At 42.2% G+C, this 11,248-nt stretch overlaps 3 protein-coding genes across 9 annotated transcripts in view; 1 reads left to right on the top strand and 2 right to left on the bottom strand.

Moving 5' to 3' along the window:
* Nucleotides 1-1,033: 1,033 nt before the first annotated feature.
* Nucleotides 1,034-3,989, bottom strand: maip1 (matrix AAA peptidase interacting protein 1). The gene is made up of 5 exons (XM_024287136.2): nt 3,651-3,989; nt 2,823-2,894; nt 1,868-1,994; nt 1,642-1,795; nt 1,034-1,569 (listed from the first exon to the last, which is right to left on the bottom strand). The coding sequence occupies exons 1-5, from the start codon at nt 3,948-3,950 to the stop codon at nt 1,491-1,493; spliced, it is 732 nt and encodes a 243-aa protein (XP_024142904.1). The 5' UTR covers nt 3,951-3,989; the 3' UTR covers nt 1,034-1,490.
* tyw5 (tRNA-yW synthesizing protein 5) lies at nt 3,855-8,220 on the top strand. 2 transcript variants are annotated; one of them, XM_024287133.1, is made up of 9 exons: nt 3,855-3,997; nt 4,175-4,364; nt 4,809-4,963; nt 5,041-5,110; nt 5,184-5,228; nt 6,840-6,977; nt 7,052-7,139; nt 7,205-7,321; nt 7,391-8,220. In XM_024287133.1, the coding sequence occupies exons 2-9, from the start codon at nt 4,284-4,286 to the stop codon at nt 7,690-7,692; spliced, it is 996 nt and encodes a 331-aa protein (XP_024142901.1). In that variant the 5' UTR covers nt 3,855-3,997; nt 4,175-4,283; the 3' UTR covers nt 7,693-8,220. The 2 variants fall into 2 exon arrangements, with proteins under 2 accessions (XP_024142901.1, XP_024142902.1); XM_024287134.2 differs by having other exon boundaries at nt 7,052-7,075; nt 7,391-7,742.
* A 325-nt stretch (nt 8,221-8,545) lies between these two features.
* Nucleotides 8,546-11,248, bottom strand: part of lrrfip1a (leucine rich repeat (in FLII) interacting protein 1a) — a 33,312-nt gene continuing 30,609 nt past the window's right edge. For all 6 annotated transcript variants that reach the window (XM_024286273.2, XM_024286276.2, XM_024286274.2 and 3 more), the window contains 4 exons: nt 10,047-10,161; nt 9,897-9,976; nt 9,185-9,289; nt 8,546-9,105 (listed from right to left, as the gene is read on the bottom strand). In XM_024286273.2, coding sequence (XP_024142041.1) covers nt 8,998-9,105; nt 9,185-9,289; nt 9,897-9,976; nt 10,047-10,161 — 408 coding nt within the window. In that variant the 3' untranslated portion in view covers nt 8,546-8,997. The remainder of the gene's footprint in view (nt 9,106-9,184; nt 9,290-9,896; nt 9,977-10,046; nt 10,162-11,248) is intronic.

Raw genomic sequence — 11,248 nt, 5'->3', positions numbered from 1 at the left:
AGCAAAACATGCTTTCACTAATGTTTCTAAAAACAGTAAGCATGCCAAGTGATTAGGACTCCTGATTCTGATCATTTGGATGGGTGAGACGATACTTTTGGTCATATAGTGCATGTTTATGACTTATAAACATAGAATGCGTGTCAAACTTAAATTTAAACGTGACATTCTGCATTGCGAAATCAGGAAGTCATTGTTGATGGTTTAAAGGCATTTGTCTGTGTTAAAAATATTTCTTTCACCTGCATTGAACAGTTTTCAGGTAAAAATAAAATTTCAAAGTAAAACCAAATATTTCATGTGGACTATTCCTGAGCGGGATTCGAACTCATGACCTTCTGAATGTGAGTCCGCAGCCATAACCACTCGACCGTCTAGTGGCGGAATCTGGAATGCATGTCAAACTTAAATTTAAACATGACATTCTTCATTGCGAAATCAGCAAGTCATTGTTGATGGTTTAAAGGCATTTGTCTGTGTTAAAAATATTTCTTTCACCTGCATTGAACAGTTTTCAGGTAAAAATAAAATTTAAAAGTAAAAACAAATATTTCATGTGGACTATTCCTGAGCGGGATTCGAACCCATGACCTTCTGAATGTGAGTCCGCAGCCATAACCACTGGACCGTCTAGTGGCGGAATCTGGAATGCATGTCAAACTTAAATTTAAACAAGACAATCTGTATTGCGAAATCAGGAAGTCATTGTTGACGGTTTAAGGTGATCACCACAACACTACTTTGAGAAGGGGAGGGGGGCATTGCAGCAGAAGCTGAAAGTTCCAGGGATTCTAGTGTTAATGTAAATGGATGTTTCTGTTAAAAGCAGTTTTTTTGTCTACATGTAAAAATGTAATAAATAACTAAAGATTATTTAAATAATTTAAATAATTTAAATTATTTAAAATAAGTTGAATTTTGAGTTTATTATTTTAAGTGTTTTATTTGATAGTGATTTGAAGACTAGTGTAAAAAGGTCCAAAATTATTTTAAAAGTTTGCACAAATAAGAACAATAAAGGAAATAAACCCAGCAGTGTAAAGTCATCTTTATTAAAAGTCCACGTCTGCCAGTACAGGGAGGCACAGCTGCACGCTCAGAGGTCACATGACGTATTCTTGTGGACGAGCAGCTCAGAAACAAACAAACACATTTGAATGTTTTTAGCGTTAAGCTCATCTTATGTTCTTCATCTCCTTCCTCCTCACGTGTGCAGGTCTTCCTCGCTGTTTTCATAAATAAATCACATTTGGAGAGAAGACCGAGCATTACATTGATGAGACACTTCCTGATGAAGGATGCTCCTCTGTCAGTGACTGAAAGCCGATTTTAAACAGCTGTTCAAAGGCAGATGAAACATTTAAAATCTCACTCAATCCCACTTTTTCCTTCACCAGTCCACCGCTATCGACTGAGTCCCAGAGTAAAGAACTGATCATCGATGGATCAGAGGTCTTTCCTTCCAGCTCGCTTTAACCGAAGCCGCCTCTTCAGTCCAAAAGCTTGGAGTGCTCTATCCGGGTGATGGTCCAGTCCGGAGGAACTCCTTTGGTGAACTCCCTCTGGAATCTGTTCCAGGATAAAAGCGGTTCAGAGCAGCGTCTTCAGAGCGGATCAATACTCTGGAGTGGACACACTCACTCATATATGGCAGTCAGCAGTCTCTTGGTTTCCGTTTCTGCCTCTTTGTCTCCAATCGCCACTTTGAAGATGCGACTCCCCTCAACGCTGTCGTCAGGAAGCCGCACGCTTGTCAGGTACCAGAACCGCATCAGGATGCTCACAAACTTCCTCCCTGGAGAGGAGAGAACTTCTCAGCAGAGCAGAAAACAGACGGAGCAGCGCCCGTTTGAGCTCTCCCTCTCACCGCTGTCATCGTAGTAGATCCCCACGTCTCCCGGTGTGGTGTACATGATCTCAGCAGCATCTGCACACAGCGCCCTCCTGCAGTTTGACGGCAGCGAGTTGCATTTCTCCTCCAGCTTTCCAATCAGCTGTGAGGAGGAGATGGAGGACATTTCATTACCATCATGAGTCTGTCTTGAGCTGTTAAAGTCTAAGAAAATTAAAGCCTTAACCCTCAGTAGTCTCTGAACTCAATGATGTAGAAATTACACCAACCTGCAATTAAAGTACTTTTAATTCAGCAATCAAAGACCCACTCTGATGAAAATTGAGTTTTTAACATGTTCTTGTGGCATTTTGCTGATGATGGAGGACATATATGAAGAAAATTAAGCTCAAAGTTGCACTTGGAAGTAGATGAGAAAATGTAGTTTGAAAGAGAATATATTTAAGACGTAGGTAAACACACTGGATGGGCCACCGACTATGGAGTTAATTTAAGATCCGCTTAAAGGGAATGAAAAACCAGATTTGAAAACATTGTGAGTTTGAACATTTTTTGGGGGGAAATTTGAAAACAGTTTTAGACTCGAAAGTACACATGAAGGAATTACTGAACATTTTAAAATAAAATGAGCTCAAAACCCCATTAACACGTAAAAATCTCAATTCTGAGTAGTAAAGAATTACAGTATTTACTACTCAGAGTTGAGATTTTTGGATAGTTTCAGGTTTATTGTTGAGCTATTGTGTAATATAATGAAAAATGAAGCACAATTAAAAAGATGGATTTCAAACATTTCCTAAAAAAAGTTTGAAGCTAAATCATCAGAGTAAATTTTAAAATAGTCAAAAATGCTTAAAAAGTCTCCCAGACTACTAAAGGTTAAAGGGGTAAATAAAAATCCTGGAGGACGTTTTTAATTGGACTTGGGTCCAGTTCTAAGTCCGGTTCAGATCTGCTGTTCTGAACTCACATCCTTCGCGACGAGTCCATCCAGACCATCAAAGCGGCTTTCAGACAGCAGCCTGGAAACGTGGGAGAAGGCCTGCGAGGAAGAACATCCTCATCATCACTGACAGACACAGATGTTTGGATACTAGATAAGTTATAATCATTATAAAAACACACACATATATATATATATATATATATTTATGACAACTAATAGACACATCATTTTAGTACTTGACCTGTGATATGTATAATAATTTTTATAATAATGTCTAGTATTAGAAGAGACCAACATTTATGATAATTGTGTTAAAAAAATACTACTAAACAATTTAAGTAAATTCTAATAGAGTTGGGGTTGTGTAAATGTGCTTTATCCCAATCCTATTCAAGCTAATAAAGTTCCCATTTAATGGATTCAATGTCTCATGTGTCGTATATAATAGTACAAATGTGTCTATTTGTGGTTAAAAGTAAATAAAATGGCGGGTATTTATTTTACTTTTGGATTTTTAACTCCCCAATCAAATCACATTTAATGATTCAAAGTTTGATGCATCTCTGTAAAGATAAACATCTCATTTATTTGTCTTTATTTGTATTTTTTTTGTTTTGATTGCTTGAAAAAAAAGTAAATTTAAAACTCGCCTGTAGTTAAAGTAAATCAAGTTTTAAACAATTGTTTCAAGAAAATGTTGTAATTTAATAGTAATTGCTTGTTATTGTTTTTATGACGTCATAAATCCTTTTTAAAAATTATATATATATATATATATATATATATATATATATATTAGTTGTAACTAGTTACTGTGGTGTGATAATAAACCGCGCATGCGCGCAGACACACCTGCTTCGCCCCCTCTGTGAACTCCTCGATGTTGAATTCTTTGTCAAAGTAGGTCCGGATCAGAAAATAGTAAATTTTGGTCCGGAACCACATGAAAGGGTTCGGGATGCCGAACACCACCACCTTCTGGGTCTGCTCCTTCCGCTGCGAGCTGTAAAACCGAGCCGCTGCGGCGGCGCAGGGTTTCCCCAACTGGACCGGACCGGATCTGTTCAGCACGGTTCTGATGCTGAAGAACTGCTGGGTGAAGCTGAAAGCTGCGGGCCGCCTGGGACGAAGTCTGTAAACGAACAGAACCATCTTTGTCCCGTCCGGAGCCTGTTTGTCCGCCTTTCTTTATGCTCCGGGTAGAAACAAAGAATATAGCTTTTAAAATAATATACAATATTTATTACGGATACATTACACCAGGAATATACTTTGAAATATTCTAAATGAATTATTTAACATTTATTTACAAAATATAAATAGTTTCTTATGAGTTTCCGTTGTGTTTATTCGTACTCTCGTCCTTGTTTCATTAGGGAAGAATTTCGGTGTAACACCGGCGTGTTTGCTTACAGCTGCAGACTGGCTGGCTTTTAGGCTTTTTCTGGATCGACTCAATGATTTCTGCTCAGAAAATCAGGAGAAATGGAGCAGCAGGAAATAAAATCCGTCTCGATATTTACCGGGGTGGACAGAGAAAAGTTCCTGCAGGAAATCTATCCCGAGGTAAAAAAGAAGAAGCAGAGAAACCTGGAAAAACTCATTGAAACAGTTTAACAGCAAGCTACTCTTTTAAGTCTTTTAACACAGTTAGCAGCCTTTTAGTTTGGATTTTTTTTACATTTGCATTTTTTGAATGTAAAGTTAAATGTCTTTTGCAAACTTTGGTTTGGCAAAAATTCTGTTTAAATTTCATTAAATGAATCTCTGTTACTTTTGTTTTTCCCTTTAATGTTAAAATCAAACAACATTTTAGAACAATTTCTTTAATTTTTATAAAGTTTAGGACTCAAAATAATTTTTTAGAGTAATTTTTGATCTAAATAGTGTTATGTAAAGACAGGTGTGTCTTTAAATCTTCATTACGTCTCCGTCATCTTTTGAAGAAGATCAGGTGTCAGTTAAAGTTAGAAGAGTTTCACCGCTCCCATTTCCCCTCCTGTTTCTCAGCGCCGGCCAGCCGTCCTCAGAGGAGTTCCTCTGGGCCCGTGTCAGCAGCTCTGGACCACTGAATATCTTGCACAGCAAGGAGGAGACAAGGAGGTGAAGATCCACGTCTCCACGGTGCCACAAATGGACTTTCTGCGTAAAAACTTTGTGTATAGGTGAGCCAGCAGCACAGAAAAGCTGAGTCCAGCTGAGAAAAAATAAAAACCAAACGTTGAACATCTCGTTTCCACAGGACTCTGCCGTTTAACGAGTTTGTGAAAAGAGCTTCTGAGAAAAAGCACTCCGACTTCTTTCTGTGTGAGGTGAGGATGAGGAAACTGTGAAGGTCATGTCACAGTTTGTTCGGTTTTTTGATGATTTCTGGTTTGATTTTAGGAGGAAAGTTATTACCTTCGGTCTCTGGGAGAAGACGTCAGAAAGGTACATCAACTCCTCGCTTTGTTTCCGAAATGAACCACGAGCTTCAGCTTTAGTTTTTCTGACCTTAAACATTCACTTTATTTAATTTAGTGAGAAAATTCTCTCTACATTTATTACACTTTTCACTTCATAAATGACTGAATGTGTTAAAAAAATGAGAATCCATGTTTTAATTGATTATTTTAAATGTTTGCTGCAGTTATATTTTCTTGCCACCAGATGGTGCTGCAGCTCCTTCTTCATATTTTTTTAAATAGTTGCTGAAATTAACTTTAAAATACAGTAAAACTATTTAAAAACAAATAATAAAAAGTGCTTAATTTCAATGACAATTCATTTAATTGTATTTAATTATATATAAATAAACTAAATCAGATTTATTTCACTAAAACTTTACTTAAAGAAAACATTACTCAAACATTTTTATTTTATATATTCTGTCTTTTGTGTGAACCTATGTCCACTGTTCAGTGGTTCTGCTGGAAATTCCTCCAGTCCAATAAAGAATAGAAAAGAATAGATTGGACCAGCTCAGTGACCATGTGGTAGAGTGTCCACTCTGAGTCTTTAAGGTCGTGAGTTCAAATCCAGTAACACTTGTTCACTTATGAACTTATGCACTCAGTAAAGGTTCTATAAATCAGCTGCAGTTCCTCCAGATTCGTGCTGCTTGGGTCCGGACTAAAACCAGGAAACAGAACCACATCAATCTTGTCCTCAGGTCTTTGCTTTGACTTCCTGTCGCCCAGAGAAAAGACTTTAAAACCCTCATGAGCTACTGCCCTGCTTGTTTTGCAGCTAAGCCTGCTTCAGGAATTACTGGTCACCTGGATCAGGTGTGTTCAGTCAATCCGAAACTGAGCTCACTCAGTCCAGCTAAGCAGCAATTATTAAAGCAGGAGCATCTCTGGTTGTGTTCAAGTTTCTTTGTGGCTCAGCAGTGAAGTCCATTTCTGACATGTTGGTTCCACAGTGACTGTATATGACAACTGGACAGAGTGAGTGTGACGTCATCCGTAGAAACAGTTCCGGCTTTAACCAAATTAATTCATTTCAATCGCCATTTTTTTGCGACAGACATCGTCATGTTGGAGCCAGATACTGTCAGTAAGCAGTGATTGGTCTGAGTCAACGTTTCTATGGCAACTGTTTTCTCGAATCAGGGGTGAGCTTGTTGGAAGGCCACACCCCTACTACTTTAAAGTGGGAAAAATCTGTCAAAAGTTTTAAATATTTTATTCTATTTTATCGAGACATCTGAATTGTCAGTTTATAACTTGAACTACAAAAAAATATCAGGAAGATGTTAAAATATATACATATCAGATCAATAATGGTTATTCTGACCAATAGAATGACTCTACAGAAGTCTTTTTTTTTTTTACTTCTTGAAGCAACTTCCTGTTTGACACGCAACTCAATCCAGTTCTCATATACAGTCACTGGTCCCACATGGAGCAGCTGGGTGTCTGGGAAGTTCAGCTCTGAAGGTTTGGAGCTTCAGAAACTCAGATTATAGCAGAGAGTTTGTTTTTTGATCCTATATTAGCTCCAGATTAACATCTGAAACAGAAACGTTTGTCCACTGAACGACCTCTGGGTTCTGCTCAGGAACCTGCTGATCTGAGGAAGCAGTTCCCAAACCTGGCGGAGGATTTTCTCATCCCTCCCTTCTTCGAGCCGGATCAGTTCTTCTCCAGCGTTTTCCGGATCAGCTCCTGCGGCCTGCAGCTGTGGACGCATTACGACGTCAGTCTGCGGCTTTGATTCTGTGATTCCTGAAGAAGTTCTGCATTATTGTGAGTGGATCTCTGTGTCTGCAGGTGATGGACAACCTGCTGGCTCAGGTGAGCGGGACCAAGAGGGTGGTTCTGTTCAGCCCCCAGGATGCTTTGCACCTCTACCTGTCCGGTGGGTCTCTGCAGGACAGGTGACTGTCTGGAAGCCGATGCGTGTCTGATGATGTGACCCCACAGGGGATAAGTCTGAGGTTCTGGACGTCGACCATCCCGACCTGCAGAGGTTCCCGGACTTCGTCAGAGCGGGTCGGCACGAGTGCGAGCTGCAGCCTGGAGATCTGCTCTTCATCCCCGGTAAGACGTGTCCTCTCTCACTCAAGTCGCAGCTCCACAGAACCTGACCGTGTCGTTCTGAACACGCAGCCCTGTGGTTCCACAACACGCTCGCCCTGCAGTTTGGCGTGGGCGTCAACGTGTTCTGGCGCCACCTGCCTGCGGACAGCTACGACAGGAAGGACCCGTACGGGAACAAAGACCCGCAGGCCGCGGCCCGAGCGTTGCAGGCACTGGACAGAGGGCTGCACGCTCTGGAGGAGCTGCCCGCAGACTACCGGGACTTCTACGGCCGCAGGATGATCCAGCGCATCCAGCAGAGGGCGCTCTGCAGCAGACTAGGAGGGACACACGACCAGGAGGACGTTGCGTTATCCAGCAAACCTGGATAAGAAAACGAAGGAACTTAGCTCACAAAAATATGTTGTGGATTAGATTTGCTCTTTTTAACCTTTAAAAAAGCTTAATTATGTATATAAAAAAGAAAAACAAAATTAGTGATTGGAAAATAAAAGATGCAAATCTTTTTAAGACTCTTAAAAAAAATCCTCTTAACTTCCTGACTACAAAAAAGTCAAAATTTGTTTTAAATCCACCAAAAACTACAATTCCCAGAGCCCCGCCCCTGCACATTCGGTGTCCTGGAAAAGCCCCAAATGTCCTCCGTACAGGACGGAGTGTGTTAAGTATTTTGCAGTAGTTAGGAGATATTCATGTTTAGAAAAGTCCTCTGGTAGTCGGGATGTTTGGAAACTTTCGAGAAAGCTCTTAAAACGAGCCCACATCATCATACTTCCACCGAGCTTTAAGGTGAAACCTCTATAAGTCTTGATTTTACCAACAGATTTTCTGATTTTTTTTCAGAAGTTTCTGTAAATTATTCTACAATGAATAATAAAAATACATTTTGATCAAACCAATTTTCCTGATGAGCTGAAATTATCAACCAGAAACAGTCGGACTGAAACTTGTCATCTAAAGAGATTTCAGAAGTTTGTCCCAAATGATTAAAGTCACAGACGTTCTTCAATCGGAAAGATTCACAAAGACATGCACAAAATCTTTACCATGCTGTAACTTTTCAACCATTAACTCGATAATTCCAGTAGATTGTGAAGGAGAAGAAGAACCTCAACTGTTCTTTGAGTAAATCAAAGAACATAAACACGAGCTCTGGTGTTAAAGGGTTAAATAAAGAGCGTAAACAGGAAGTCAGAGTTGGAGAGTGAGGAGATGTGAAAAGCCTGAAGTTTGACATTTTATTGCACAAATGTTTAACTTCTGGATGTTTCCTTACAAACATTTTAAAGCTCTGTAAACAGTGAAGCAGCATCTCGGCTTTGAGTCCCGGTCGAGACGTTTCACGAGAAGTCTCAGCTTCGGCGGGAGTGCACGGCATCGAACCAGTGACCGACTAGGAGAAGTGGAGGCGCACGTCTGAGCCTCCAGAGGAGCCTCGGGGAGGAGATGTTCTGAGAAAGACGGTGTTTTCGTTTGTGGAGGGAGTTTTGGGCACGTGCACTGACGGTGTCGGCGCTGCACTGCTTCCACCATAGTCTCTGGACAGCAAGGAGCTCCTGGGAGGCGGGGCATGGCACGTTGCTCGTCGGTGTTTTCTGAATGAAACCTCAGGAGGTGAAAGCAGGGCGGTTCTCCTCCAGGTGATCGTCCATCCTTGACGGCGGCGGCGGCGGCCGCTACGGCGTTGGAGCCAAGCCACGGCTGGACTTCATCTTCTCCAGCCTCTTGTTCAGGTGGCTGTTGCTGGACTCCAGCTCTTCGATCTTATCCAGCGCTGATCGCAGCTGTTTGGGGGGAAAAGCAGAAGTGCGTCAGCCAAAGGCTGCAAAATCAAACTGGAACAGTCAAGGAAGCTCTGCCTACCTCTCTCTGCAGCTTCCTCTTCTCCGCCTTCAGCTCGTCCTCCACCTTCTCCGCATTCTCTGCTAAGGACTTGTAGCGAGTCACGTGGCCCTCCAAGCGGGTGACCTGCACACCGAAGCAGACGTTTGGCCCAACCGCGAGACAAAACCTCAAACCCAGCCAGCAAAGCCGATTGTGTCCATATGGTTTAAAAGTTGACAGAAAATGTGGGCCCCAAATGGGTTTGTGAGTTTCTGTGGTGGCCCAAGCTGTGACTTAACTGGATACTCAGTGGGTTAGCTCGCTATGCTAGCCAGCCGGCTGGTGTACAGCATAGCGTGCTAGCTCCTCTGTATTGAGCTACCGAGCTCCATTTAGCATGCTAGCGAGCTCCACTCTAGCATGATAGCAAGCTCCACTTTAGCAAGCTAGGAAGCTCCACTGTAGCATGCTAGCAAGCTCCACTTTAGCATGCTAGGAAGCTCCACTTTAGCATGCTAGCGAGCTCTCTTGTATTGAGCTAGAGAGCTTCGCTGTATCGAGCTAGCGATCGCCGTTATACTGAGCTAGCAAGCTCTGCTGTCCACCAGCTGGCTGGTTAGCGTCACGAGCTAACCCACCATTTAAGCCAATGTGCCCAAACACAGGTGGGTCACCACAGAAACTGTGGTCAAACCCTCATGGGCCCCACTCGGACTTGCTGGCTGGGAAGCTTCCAGTTCTCTGCTCTTACGTTCTGCTCCAAAGCTGTGACGTCCTGCTCCGCCTTCACCAGCTTGAACTTCAGGTCGTTGATCTGCCTGCTGGAGTCTCCTGGAGAAGGTTGAAGAAGAGTTTTAGTTTTTCGAAAGGCTTCAGAGAGACTGGATTCATGTGAGCGTACTCTGCAGCTCCATGATGTTCGGATCGTTGCCGTTTTCAACGATTTCCCCGTCGGGACTCAGGTCTGTGCTGTTCTTCTGCGTCTTCTGCTCCAGCTGAGCCTTCAGCTTCTTCACCTGCAGGAGGACAAACAATTCCAAATTTAATTAATAAAAAGAACATCATAGCAGCAGTAAAACACGGTGGTGGCAGGGTCATGATGTGGGGCTGAATGTCCTCCATCAGTTCAGGACTTCAGGCTGAAGAAGATCGGAGCTCCGCAGCAGAACACGGATCCAAACACAAAACTCTGTAGAGGTCTGGACACTCATGTATGAACTCCATCTATCTCAGTGTGGTTTTAAATCTGAAGGTGTTGGCTTTGATCAGAAGAAGGATCCATGAAAACAGGAGAAGAGATGCTGCTTCAGTCCGTAAATAAACTTTATGCTGATCTCTCCTAATCAGAATAGATGACTGAAGATCCAGATCTCCAAAAAGACCCCTTAAGTCACAAAAAGACCAAAACGACCTCCAGAAGAATCTTGCAGTAAATCCAGACTCCATGAAGACTCCTTTGCAAAAGTTTCATGGCGAGTGAATGAAGAAAATCATTGTGGACAATTCTCACAACAAACCAGTCTTATGTTTGTTTTTGTTTTTCTTATCAGGCTCCACCTCATGGGTGGATGGATGAACTTAAAATTGATGGATGGATGGGTGGAGGAAGGATGGATGGAAAGGTGGATGAAAGGATGTATGGATGGATGGATGGAAGGATGAATGGATGGACAGATGGAAGGATGAATGGATGGACAGATGGAAGGATGGATGGATGGAAGAACTAAAAATTGACGGATGGATGGATGGATGAGCTAACAATGGAAGGATGGATGAAGGAAGGGTGGATGGAATGATGGACGGGTGGATCGAAGAAGTATGGATGGATGGATGGGTGGAGGAAGGATGGATGGATGGAAGAACTAAAAATTGACGGACGGATGGATGGATGGATGAACTAAAAATTGATGGATGGATGGATGGAAAAGCTAAAGGTGGATGGATAGATGGATGGACGGATGGGTGGAGGAAGGGTGGATGGGCGGATGGACGGATGGATGGATGGGTGGAGGAAGGATGGATGGATGGAAAAGCTAACGGTGGATGGATGGATGGATGAATGGATGGATGGATGGATGGGTGGGTGGATGGATGGACGGATGG

Source organism: Oryzias melastigma, linkage group LG21, assembly GCF_002922805.2.
Source record: "Oryzias melastigma strain HK-1 linkage group LG21, ASM292280v2, whole genome shotgun sequence".
Taxonomy (NCBI): domain Eukaryota; kingdom Metazoa; phylum Chordata; class Actinopteri; order Beloniformes; family Adrianichthyidae; genus Oryzias; species Oryzias melastigma.
Note: the sequence above shows the minus strand (reverse complement) of the source record. Positions and strands in the feature narration are given on the sequence as shown.